Source organism: Heterodontus francisci, chromosome 10, assembly GCF_036365525.1.
Source record: "Heterodontus francisci isolate sHetFra1 chromosome 10, sHetFra1.hap1, whole genome shotgun sequence".
NCBI lineage: Eukaryota > Metazoa > Chordata > Chondrichthyes > Heterodontiformes > Heterodontidae > Heterodontus > Heterodontus francisci.
The window spans coordinates 75,624,895-75,638,485 of NC_090380.1; the positions used below are offsets into that span (position 1 = coordinate 75,624,895).

Consider the following 13,591-nt stretch of genomic DNA (forward strand, 5'->3'; position numbering starts at 1 on the left):
CAAGTGGAGAGTATTCCATCGCACTCCTGACTTGTGCCTTGTAGATGGTGGACAGGCACTGGGGGGAGAGGAGCTGCATTACTCACCGCAGAATTCCCAGCCTTTGACCTGCTCTTGTAGCCACATTATATATGTGGCTGGTCCAGTTCAGTTTCAGGTCAATGGTAGTGCCCAGGATGTTAATAGTGAAGGATTCAGCGATGGGAAATGGTTAGATTCTCTCATGTTTGAGTCATTGCCTGGCACTTGTGTGGTGCGAATGTTACTTGCCACTTATCAGCCCAAGCCTGGATGTTGGCCAGGTCTTGCTGCATCTGGACACGGGCTGCTTCAGTATCTGAGGAGTCGCGAATGGTACTGAACATTGTGCAATCATCTGTGAACATCCTCACTTCGGACCTTATGATGGAGGGAAGGTTATTGATGAAGCAGCTGAAGATGGTTGGACCTAGGACACTACCCTGAGGAACTCCTACAGTGATGTCCTAGGACTGAGATGATTAATCTCCAAAAACCACAACCATCTTCCTTTGTGCTAGGTATGACTCCAACCATCGGAGTGTTTTCCCCCGATTCCCATTGTCTCCAGTTTTGCTAGGGCTCCTTGATCCCATATTCGGTCAATTGCTGCCTTGATGTCAAGGGCAGTCACTCTCACCTCATCGCTGGAGTTGAGCTCTTTTGTCCATGTTTGGACAAAGGCTGTAATGAGGTCAGGAGCTGAGTGGACCTGGCAGAACCAAAACTGAACGTGAGTGAGCAGGCTACTGCTGAGCAAGTGCCACTTGATAGCTGTTGACGACCCTTCCATCACTTTGCCGATGATCGAGAGTAGACTGATAGGGCAGTAACTGGCCGAGTTGTGTGACCCCTTGTCCTTCCTAACCTATTCAGTTTAAATAATTGGCCTAAATAAAGACAATCTAATTAGCCTTTATCTGGGAAGTGTTGGAATTCAAAAGTGAGAACATGATATTTCAGTTCTACAGCCTTGGTCAGATATCATCTGGAATATTGCTTCTCAGGAAGAATATATTAGCCTTAGAAGAGGTACAGCATAGATTCACCAGAATGATACCTGTTGTTGAAGGGTTGCATAAATGTGGCTGTTTTCCCTTGAGTTTATAAGGCGGTGGGGCTATCTAATCAATATGTTTAAAATGGTAAATGAATTTAATAGAGTAGATACAAAGAAATGATTTCCTCTGGCAAGAGAAACCAGAACATCAAAGCAAAATCTTAAAATTGGAGTTAAGCCATTTAGGAGTGAGATCAGGAGATACAGAGGTGTCGTGGCAATCTCATTGGACTAGTAATTCAGAGGCTCAGACTAATGCCCTGGGGACATGGATTCAAATCTCACCATGACAGTTGGTGGAATTTAAATTCAATTAATTAATAAATTCAATTTTTTTTAAAACTGGATTTCAAAGCTAGTCTCTGTAATGGTGCCATGAAACTATCATTGATTGTCAAAAAAAACTATCTAATTCACTAATTTCCTTCAGGAAAGGAAATCTGCTGTCCTTACCCTGGTCTGGCCTACCTGTGACTCCAGACCCACAGTGATATGGTTGACTCTTAATGGCCTAGCAAACCACTCAGGTCAAGGACAATTAGGGATGGGCAGCAAATGCTGGCCTGCCAGCTATGACGACATCCCTTGAAAGAATAAAAAAAGGAAGCAGTTCTTCACACAAAAGGTAGTAGACACCTGGAACTCCTTCCCCCAAAAGACTGGGAATGCTGGGGCAATTGAAATTTTCTGGAGTAAGCTTTTTATTAGGTAAAGATATTGAGATATGGAACAAAGGTGGGTAAATGAAGTTTAGGTGCAGATTAGCCATGATCTAATTGAATGGCAGAACAGTTCTGATGGGCTGAATAGCCTGCTTCTATTCCTGCGTTAATATATAGTTTAACATACTCTCATAAACTGTCATTACTTTCTCTGTCACAAACCTATTCTAAAGCAAAATAGGCTGGAATTTATGGCCCCCCACAGGAGCAGGCTGGTGATGGGGTGGGGAGCGGGGTGTAAAATTGAGTGAAAGCTGGAGGTGCCATTCCCAATGCCATCCCAATCCCGCTGCAATTTTAAGAGAGGCAGTGCCAAGGTGAAACAGCTCACCCGTCCCAGGCCAATGAAGGCCCTTAAGTGGCCAGTTAGGTGCCACTTAAGGACGTCCTCCTGCCGCTGCTGGTATCTTACCAGCGGCCAGTGGGTGGCTCAGGCCCCCAGAATGCCGTCAGGTAAAACCTGGCGGCCTTCATTACGGGCTTTGGGAGTCCCTCCTGATCGGGCACCCTATGCCTACAGAGAGCCGCCCCGAAGCCCCAACTGCCCCCACTGAAAGAAAGTCGCCCCGCCCCCAACCGATACACCCTCCCCCCCCACCTTGCCTTGCCACGACCCTGCCGATTGTCCCCGGCAAGGCCCCAAAAACTAACCTGGATTTTGGGGCTGGTGTCTCTCTCGTTGCTGTGGCTGGGTTGCAGCCCCAGCAGTGGCCACTGCTCCCAATGGCGCTGCTGGGACTGAGAGCTGTCAGCCCACTGATTGGCTGGCAGCTCTATTAGGTGATGCTTTCTACCTCAGAGAGGTGGAAGTCCCGCCCAAGGTCAATTAAGGGCCTAGGGAGCATAAAATCCCAGTGTGGCTCCCCAGGCCCAGCGGAGGCGGGCTCGCCCCAGACTTTTTGGTAAAATTCCAGCCATAATCTCTATGGCTTTGAAGTAGCACTGTGCAAGTATTTTGAATATTTTAACATTCAACATACTCATATCAAATGCCTTTGCTACTTTAAAGGAAACATTAACCCATTTATTTTAAATAGGTTAAAGGCTGTGCTAAAATAGCAGATAAAGGGCTTTTAAGCAATTACATTATTCATAAATTGCACATTGCAATTTCAGGGAGCATAGCCTAAAAATCTTGTGCTGTTGCACTACTAACAGTGCAGTGTGGACGAACCTCTGCTTATTGCTTTCATCTCCCAGTGATCTTATCCCAATTCCCAAGGATGTAATTATTTAAATATTTGAGATGGGTACCCACACCTGTTGCAGCTCGCCAATGAGACAGCTGTAAGTCAAGACTGGCAGCCTACCACTGAGAGGGAGAGGCAGAGGCCCATATTAGACTAAAGAACAAAGTGAGAGGAAATATTGTTAAAAGTTCTCTTGTACAGCAGTAATATTAAATGCATATTCTTATTAGAAGATCAGTATGGTGCTTTATTCAGCTACTTTACATTACATCTTTATATTGTATATCTTATTTGTCATTTATTTATATTGGATTGTACTTCTAACATTATCACAAAATTAACATGATTATTCCTCTGCAGTCCTTCCCTGATGATGACGTGTGTCAAAGAGAGGATAATGAAGCAAACAAAGGTACATTTCTAGGTTTCTACATGACAAGTGCATGGGTTGCATGGAAATTTTGAATCATCTTCAGTCAACGAAAAAAAAACTAAACTCTGTTGTAGCACTCTAATTATTTAAAAAGAATGACAGCATTTTAGATTTTGCAACCAATTCTGACACCGGGGGTAGAATTTTCGTTTCAATATGGGGGTAGGAACGGAAGTGGGCGGTGCGTAATTTCACGCCATCAGCCATCATGTCAGTTTGCCATCGCCATTCTGACTACCAGTTAAGGCAGTACTTGGCAACCTGCCCAATTCGCACCAATGATCAATTAAGCTTGTTAGTGAGCTTGTCAGGCCAGTTTGCTATTCTTGTGGGAAGGCGTTCCACTATTGATTTGGAACAATTCAAGTGGAAGGAGGCGGCAACCCAGCAGGGAGCCATTCATGGCCAGTCATGGCCATGCCATTCAATTAGGTGGGCCCATAAAAGGCTGCATAGCTGAGAGGAACACTCAGCCATTAGGACACAGGTATCATTTGGTGAGCAGAGTTAATGGAGCATGTGGTCTGCGCGCACTCAGTCAGTGAAGGGGCTTGTGACCTTCCAGAGATTGTGGGGCCATCAGTTGGCGGGGGAGGGTATCTAGTAATCATCATGCGTGCAGCTGACTGAAAGGAAAGCAACAGCTGGACATGGGTATTAATTGTATATCAATTGTGTTCAATTATATGCAGGTGGAGAGCATTAATTGGTGTCTTACTTGAGAATATATAAAGAGACGCTTACTGAAACTGGGTAGGGGTTAAGTTAGGAGGTATATGCTTGTAATGTTTCATTCTGTAAATAAATATAAGACTGAGTAAAGATTGGGTCCAGCATCCTCCTTCATCAACTGACTTTCTGGAATATAATATGATAGCAGAGAATTGTTGCCGAAGGAGAAGGTTGGAAACAAAAAAAATTCAGACAAAAGACAAAAGCCTTGTGAGAAATGGCAGAAAGTAAATGTAAATTATTGGGGTATGATTACCTTCCATTATTGGAGTCTGAGCTATATGATTAGTGAAAGAATGACGTGGATATGTGGACATGGGTTACGTCCTTACCAAAGAGGAAACAAGGATACTGTGGTATTGTCGCTTCCTACCAAAAGTAAAATCAGAAATAAAATATTTTGTGAGCTGGATGCCCATCAGTTGGATACTGATGAAGGTTTGGATCTTCTGGTAGAATTGTTGGATGAACTTTACAGGAAAAATGATCTATTAAATGTCTGAGGCATGGTCAGACTTTGATAGTGTCATGCAGGCCCTCACCTGCCAAGAATGAGGCACATATATTTTGCCACATGGACATTAAATTTTAAAATTGTTGCTGGGAAGAAAAGAAGGTCTATTACAAGGGGTTGGCAAGCCCCTGGCTGGAAAGACATTTTTTTCATACTAGCAGACAGTGTTGGAACAAAGGAACCAGTCCCTGCCCCAATACACAGAAGAGACCTGGTCAAACCAGTCGGTCACGTGACCACCTGCTGCCTAACTCGGGGAGTTTTAAATTGTAGAAGCAGCGTTTGAAGACAGAAAGCTGTTTGCTCCTGGACTGGAAAATATCTCTCTCCTGTCTGCTCTCATCTCGTTCTCACCAGCTTCGGAATCCATTGAAGACATATGAACCCCGAGAGAGAAAAGTCTCCTACAGTGAACAAAGTTTAAGAAGAATACTGGGCCCCAAAAAGCAAAATCTACCTACAAGCAAGGACCACGGCGAGCTCAAAGCACAGTAACAAAAACCCTCTTCAGAGATTGTCTCAAACCTCTCTACTATTTTTCTTCTGCTCTTTTCTGTCTCTATTTGCATGTGCGTTGTGTGTATGCATGCTAGCGTGGCGTGCATCCATAGGCATTAACCGAATTAGACTTTAAGTTTAAGTTTAAGTAAATTTCACTTTTCTTCTTTAAACCTAATAAAGTCTGTTTGTCCTCATTTCTTTGCCTTATAATTGGAAAGCTGTGAACAAGGATTCACCAAGGGGGAGCTCAAAACATGGTGTGTTTAAAATTAAAACCCTATTACAATAAGACCAGGTGGAGGCTGAGAAAGACCCCTAGACACTCTTCTCACCTGGTTACAACAGAAATTTGGGTGCTAGCATCTGGAATTATACCCACAGACAAATGAGAGAAATTGGAAGTAGGAAGCCAAATTGTTCCCAATAAAAAAAAGAGCAATAATAATACAGGTTTTCTTGTGGTTGTGTGTGATTGAATACTAACATGTCTACAAGTGAAGCTGGTAGAACTCCAAGCCAGGGTGAAGTAACTTGGGAAACGTTAAAAGCAATGTCTATGGAGGAGTTGAGAAAAATGGCTGAGCAGTTTGGGATCACTGTACGTGGCAAGGCTAGGAAGTCTGAACTCCTAAGGCTAGTGGCCAACCATTTTTTGCTTGAATCTGAAGAAGCTGAAGCAGTGTTAGAAGCAGACCCAGACAGGCTACTGCTAGCAAAGTTACAATTGGAACAAAGGAAACTTGAATTAGAAGACAGAGAAAGAGAAAGGGAGAGACAGGAAAAAGAGAGAGAGAGGCAGGAGAGGGAGAAAGAGAGAGCCTTCCAGAAGAAACGTGAAGAAACAGAAAGACAGGAGAGAAAAAGAGAGAGGTAGGAGAGATAGAGAGAACAAATATTCCAGAAAAAATCCGAAGAAAGAGAGCTGAAGTGGCTTGAGTTAACTAGGGGGCAACAGAGTAACCCCAGTGAAAACATACCCAATATGGAGGAACGTAATGCAGGGCTGGGTACAAAATTGCTAAAAACTCTCTCCACTAATCCCAAAATTCAATGAGGAAGATGTGGAAGCATTTTTTGTGCCTTTTGAGAAACTGTCGAAGCAGCTAAAATGGCCAGCTGAAACCTGGTCTCTTTTACTACAAAGCAAGCTAACTGGAAAAGCCCCTGAGCTTTATTCCTTGTTGCCAGATGAGAGTTCATCAAATTATGAACTGACCAAAAATGCTATCCTCGAGGCATATGAATTAGTACCCGAAGAATAGCGCCAAAAGTTTAGAACCATCAAAAAGCAAGCTAATCAAACTTATCTGGAATTTGAAAGAAGTAAGCAGATGGCTTTTGACCAGTGGTTGAGGGCTTTAAAAATACAGCTCATCTATGAGAATCTCAGGGAAGTAGTCCTGTTAGAGGAATTTAAAAACTCTCTCCCACTCTCAATAAAAACCCATGTAGAGGAGCAGCAGGTTCAGAGAGCCCGGCAAGCAGCCGTTCTGGCCGATGAGTTTGCTTTAATTTATAAGTCGGTTTCCCGGGGAGAACCTTTTCTAATCACCCCCACAAATCCAAAAAGGACAAAGGGTGGGACGGTGATCTCCGCCCAGGAAGTTCTGGGAGAGAAAGGAAAGCAGGAGACACAGGAGGCCCTCCGCCAGCCAAAAAAGAAGGTGCTGTGAGCAAGAGTAAGACCTGGAGACCCGCGTACTTGCATTGTAATAAGGCAGGGCATTTAAAGGCTGACTGCTGGAAACTAAAGGGAAAACGGTAGGGTTAATCAGGGCACGCCCACTCAGTGAAGATAGGATCCTGATGGAAAGCCCAGCAGAATAAGCTGTGGCTTTAACTGCAGTAAGAGTGCAACCCAGGAAGCTTACTACGGCCAGTGCAGGAAAAGTTAATAGGATTCCTGAAGGTTATCAGGGTTTTGGATCTGAAGGGAAAGTAGCCCCATACCCCTGGAGTGGGGCAAGCAAGCCCATAGTGATTCTCAGGGACACAGGGGCCACTAGATCCCTTTTACTGGGAAAAGGCCTGACCTTTCCCCCAGAGAGTGCAGTGAACACCAAAATGGTGGTGAATGGTATTGGAGGGAAGTGCATGCCTGTACCTGTATACCGGGTGCACCTGGAGTGCGACCTAGTTTCGGGACCGGTGACCGTAGGGATTGTCCCTCGTTTGCCTGTGGACAGGGTTAACCTGCTCCTAGGTAATGATCTGGCGGGGGTGAAGGTAGTAGTCCCGCGGGTAGTGAAAGAAAGACCGCAGGAGGTCAGAGAGACAGGGCAGTGGCCAGAGACGGCCCCCTGTAGTTTCCCTGAATGTGTAGTGGATCAGGTCATGATCAAACCAGCTCCCCCAGAGGAGACTGCATTGGCACTGCAGGCAGATGACCATGAGGTGTGCCTGTCCAAGACTATCTTTGGCAAGTTAGGAGACCCAGGAAATGAATTAAGTGGATTTTCCCTATCTGTGGCTCAGCGAGCTGACCCAGTATTGTGAGAGTTAGCACAGGCTACCCAGTCTGAAAGTGAAGCAGAGGGAGTCCCTGATTGCTACTATTTAAAGAATGAGGTACTGATGAGGAAATGGAGTTCCCCTCACAGACCTGAGGGCAAGGATTGGACAGTAGTTCACCAGTTAGTGGTGCCACAGAGATATCGGGGAGAAAAATTAAGAAGAGGCCAGAAGACTATAGTGGCTGTACATGCCAGTATACAAAAGACCAAAGCCTGCATAGGACAGCAGTTTGACTGACCAAAACTCCACAAAGATGTGGTGGAGTACTGCAGGAGTTGCCACATCTGCCAGTTTGAGGGGAAACCCCAACCTACAGTGAACCCTGAACCCCTAAGTCCTGTACCGGTGTTAAGAGGACCCTGCAACAGAGGGCTGGTGAAAGTAAGGGACCCCCACCGAGAACAAAAGGGGACAGGCAGACACACAGCTGTCAAAAGTTTAGAAAGAGAAGGGGAAAAAGGGACCAAGAGGCCGGATTAAAGGAAGTCCGGGAGGAATCCCAGATGAAAACCCCTACTGTCCGGTCAGCCAACCCCAAAAAATGTGAAAAGTTAGACCCCACATCGTCCTATGTAAATGCAGAGTCTAGAAGCATCCCACCAGAACTGCTAAGAGCTTTTACAGGAACCTGCAGAGGCAAGAAGAGACCTCTAGGGGGTACAGAAATCATGAGGGTGATGCCTCACCTAGTCAAAGTGCCACAGGGGAGTGCAGTAGAATCTACATACATACCTGCAGGCAGGAGTGCAGTAGAACAAAGGGGTGATTAACAAAGAATCCTTCCCCACAGTCAGAGGAAAAGGGAACCACCCATCCCCTGAAGTCAAAAGCTTTGGCATGACTCAGCAAAGCACTGAAAGAGCGTTCAGGATAGACCGCCCACTACTAACTCTCCTGGAAAAAACATTACCTCAACAAGAACAAAACCCTAGGCAGTCATGGCAATGGGCAAACAGAAGAAAAGCTTCCCCAAAGAACCACATGGCTACTGGGATTCCAAAAAAAGGGGAAATTAAAGCAGCACTGGCACCCAGAAAAGACAACTTTTAATTGGCTTTAAGATTGATTAATGAATGAAAATGAATGAGAGAAATGCATGGTTTTTCTTTCTGTATCTTATATTTCTCTCAAACCTTTTGATGAAATGCACCTTTTTTTTTCAAATCACATTTCATTCCCCTGGGTGTGGAGGTATCATGTAGGCCCCAACCTGCCAAGAATGAGGCACATATATTTTGTCACATGGACATTAAATTTTAAAATTGTTGCTGGGAAGAAAAGAAGGCCTATTAAAAGGAGTTGGCAAGCCCCTGGCTGGAAAGACATTTTTTTTCATACTAGCAGACAGTGTTGGAACAAAGGAACCGTCTCTGCCCCAATACACAGAAGAGACCTGGTCAAACCAGTCGGTCACATGACCACCTGCTGGCTAACTCGGGGAGTTTTAAATTGGAGAAACAGTGTTTGAAGACCGAAAGCTGTTTGCTCCTGGACTGGAAAATATCTCTCTCCTGTTTACTCTCATCTCGTTCTCAGCAGCTTCGGAATCCATTGAAGACATATGAACCCCAAGAGAAAAAAGTCTTTCTCAATGGACAAGATTTAAGAAGAATACTGGGCCCCAACAAAAAGCAAGATCTACCTACAAGCAAGGACTATAGCGAGCTCGAAGCATAGTAACAAAAACCCCTCTTCAGAGATTGCCTCAAACCTCTACACTATTTTTCGTTTGCTCTTTTCTGCTCTATTTGCTTGTGCGTATCACACATGCATGCTGGCATGGGGCGTGGTGTGCATCCATAGGCAATAACTGAATTAGAGTTTAAGTTTTAGTAAATTGCACTTTTCCTCTTTAAACCTAAGAAAGCCTGGTTTGTGCTCATTTCTTTGCCTTATAATTGGAAAACTGCGAACAAGGATTCTCCAAGGGGGAGCTCAAAACACGGTGTGTTTAAAATTAAAACCCTGTTACAATAAGACCAGGTGAAGGCGGAGAAAGGACCTGAACAATGAAATTAAGGTACAAAGAGATAGGGACAAGTAGCAATGAGGATCAACATCCTCAACATTGAGTGTACTACCAAAGAAGAAGCTACCTGGACATGTCAGGGAATCAATGCTGCAGGAGACTGTGCCTATCTAGGCAGATGGTAACTGAGATTTGTGTCCTCGTTGAGAAAGACCTCAGACCTCGCAGTACTGCTCGCCATGCCCTGCCAGTAGCCATGAAAGTTGCTCTGGCCTTGAGCTTCTTCGCCTTTAGTGGCGTATCTCAAGCAGCAGCACACCATTGCATCTCACAGGTCACTGATGCCTTATTTACAAGAGCTGGGCAGTACGTACAATTTCAAACAGATGGGGCCTTGCAGGCGCAAAGGGCAGTGAGATTCACCTCCAATCACTGGATTCCCACAGGTGTAGGGCATCATCGATTGTACCCTTGTGGCGATCAAGGCACCGAGCCAACGGCCAGTGAGATTTATCAACAGGAAAGGCTTCCACTGTCTAAACGTTCAGCTGGTATGCAACCACAAGAGCTTTATGCATGTGTGTGCTCACTACCCTGGCAGCTGCCATGAAGCCTTCATCCTCTATAGCTCTTCATCACTGAAATAGGATTGAAGGAACAAAATTTAAGGGTCAGATTTTGTGCTGTATTCATTTTCATCAATGTTACACCCATTTTTCTTCCCACCAACATTTCCTGTCTGAGTGAGAGGAGCCATTAAATACAGCACAAAATCTGATCCTTAAAATTTTATTGCACTTGATTTCTGAACCTGACAACTACATGCTGTTTGGTTATTTCATGACTCTGTTGTTATGTTCAATTTAGGCGGAAGGACCGTCCACATCCACATTCCTGCTGTGGAGTCATAGCATTTCCCTAACTCAGCTGAATCTATACCTGTCTAGTAGTAGTTTAACATGATCTATAGTAATAGCAAATTGCTTGTGGAATTAATAACAGCTATCAGAGGAATCTACAGATTTCTACAAGTACTTTGTCCTCATTATTAGTTTCCTATGCAGTTTAAACATGTTAAATCATAGACTAAGCAATTAGTACAGTAAATCCAAATAAATTATGACTTAGCATGGACCAATGGAAACAACAAGTAGTCGAAGCAAATGTAATTTAGTGTGACTTAATAAATCTGACAGTTTCTACATATCATCTAACTTTGTTATATCTTACAGTTGATGTAGCCGCAATTTATGAGAATGCTGTAGGATCCACTTTCAAGACCACACCTGAGATGGCAACATGTGAATGGACTAAAGTAAACTTGGAAAGGTATGGCAATCCAACTTTCACAGAGTTTTGATGGTCCTCTTTCTTTATTTTCCATACCACAAAAGTGATACTGAGCCACTCAATGACATCAAAACATAGAGAAGCAGAGTTAGCATTTCAGGTCAGTGACCCTTCATCAGGGGTTAACTCTGCTTCTTTCTCCACAGATGCTGCCAGACCTGCTGAGTATTTCCAGCATTTCTTGTTATTATTTCAGATTTCCAGCATCTGCAGTATTTTATTTTATTTTATTTTATTTAGAGATACAGCACTGAAACAGGCCCTTTCGGCCCACTGAGTCTGTGCCGACCAGCAACCACCCATTTATACTAACCCTACAGTAATCCCATATTCCCTACCACCTACCTACACTAGGGGCAATTTACAACAGCCAATTTACCTATCACCTGCAAGACTTTGGCTGTGTTTTGCTTTTATTTAAGCAAAATATATATTTCTGATGAAAATTTCCAATCTGCTATTTTTATTATAAATCTGGTACTTTAATCACGGTCTCAAATTTAAAGAACTGTATTTGTTCATATTGCTCTGTTTATTACATCATGAGTTTGCTTTCTGTGCCAAAAAGTTGAGCAATAATCCATTGCACACAACTTTTGCTTACAGCAAGCACATCTGGATCAAAACAAGCCTAGGATTACATATATATGAATATATTAGTGATTTTAATATTCCATACCTTAATTTCTCTTTTCTCTTTTTTGTAGCAACGAAAGGCAAAACCAGATATGGCGGTGGCCACAAAGATTGGAACAATTCAGGTAACAATAAGTTAAGCAAGGAAAGACAATTGTATAAAAACAAGGACGGTGCTAATTTAAAGAAAATATGATAGGAGCTGTTCCTTAGAAATCAGAAAGCTATTGCTTTCCAGGCCACCAATTCAGTTGCTTCTAATTAATGCATAAATATAATGATACATGTTTCTCACAGAACACTAATTATTCCTTATAATTCCATTGCTGTCTACCCTACCAAGCAGTTGATTTCTCCGGCCTATCCAAATATTCTGATATAAGACTAGTTAAATTCATTGGCCCTGAAGACAACTGAGTCATCAATCCCAGTGCAAGTGCCAGGACCTCCCAGTGACCTCCAGCATTGACCCCACTACAATTTACAAAGTCATGGGGAGATCATCTAATCGTAATAATGATGGTACACAGTTTGTGTAACTAATGAGCCTCGTCATGGAGGTCCTGGTGGAGGAGGAAGATCTCCATGGGAACAAGGGTAAGAGCTGCAGCAGCAGCATAAAGGGAACATGGAGTACAACCCACTATCAGCTGCAAGAAACCTTCATACACACTTATACAGGAGGCATATATATGTATTGGAATCCATGGTTAGTATGAATTCAAGCAACTCACAACTTGACTCCAAACTGACTTATCTAGCCTGTGAATTAACATTTCTGCATACAGTCTCCTCCTTCCCAGCACAACAATGCTGCAACAATTCGTGCTACCAAGTGCAAGCCACTTCCACATCTTTCGAAAGACAAAGTCAGCACGCACAACAACGCATACAAATCACGTGTTTTTGTGACAGCATGAGCCAAGTAATCACAAATGGTGATTTGCGAGCAACAAAGAATTTACATTTTGATTTAACAATTTTGCATCATCTTACTGAGTAACCATACAATCCTAAGTGCAATGTAAAGTTTGTGTTTAAAAGAGAAGTGATTTGAATGAGCCAGGTTCCATGAAATCACAAAATACTCCAATTTTGCCCTGTTCAGACACTAGAGTTAACATATGCACATTCATGTGAAAATCTGGAACTCCATCCTTTACAGCACTGTGGGTGTACCAACACTACACGGATTGCAGCGGTTCAAGACTGCACCACTATCTACTCGGGCAAAATTAGGGATGGCCAATAAATGCTGGCCTTGCCAGTGACGTCCACATCCCATGAACGAAAAAAAAACAAGTATTTTACAGATCAAGTGACTGTTTTCCTCAGCATAGATGAGCGTTCTCTGTTATCTTGCATACCATTGAGGATCAAAAGAAGCAACTTACACTTTTGGAATTAGGTATAGAATATACATCCAAACCCCCAACTGACTACTGAATGTTATTTTCCCTGTTGGCCAATAACTTACAGTTTAGATTTTGGGTTCAAGGTATTCAGAGTTATAACAATGGGAAAAAAATCAAATCTAAACTAACCATTTGGATTTTCCCAAACATTCTTCCAGCTACAGAATTATACTGGAGCAGCTAATTCTAAGCACTCATTTTGATATTTTCAGCAGTATTACCACACATGGCCTGTAGACTATTGGCAATCATTATTTACAATCTTGTGTAATGATAAATATTTTTAAGTGGTGAGTTTGCTTGAATTCAGGACTAATCATGGTTTCTAATACATATATATGATAATGTATAACAAGAAATAAAATAAGAATTAACAGATTTCCTAGATAAATGATTGGATCATTAGTTGACAGAAATCATTATTGTAAAACAATTTTAAGATTGCTTTGTCAAAAATACTGTAACAACTTCCAAAGGAGTCCAAAACATAGAAGGTGTTTTTATATGATGTTATCAGATTCTGACCACTGATAACCT

The 13,591-nt window shown here is 43.0% G+C and overlaps 1 protein-coding gene across 14 annotated transcripts in view; it reads left to right on the plus strand.

Moving 5' to 3' along the window:
• The window catches only part of spag17 (sperm associated antigen 17), a 428,416-nt gene that overhangs the window by 332,037 nt on the left and 82,788 nt on the right, over positions 1–13,591 (plus strand). For all 14 annotated transcript variants that reach the window (XM_068040791.1, XM_068040788.1, XM_068040787.1 and 11 more), the window contains 3 exons: positions 3,351–3,402; positions 10,886–10,982; positions 11,711–11,764. In XM_068040791.1, the coding sequence (XP_067896892.1) occupies positions 3,351–3,402; positions 10,886–10,982; positions 11,711–11,764 (203 nt within the window). The remainder of the gene's footprint in view (positions 1–3,350; positions 3,403–10,885; positions 10,983–11,710; positions 11,765–13,591) is intronic.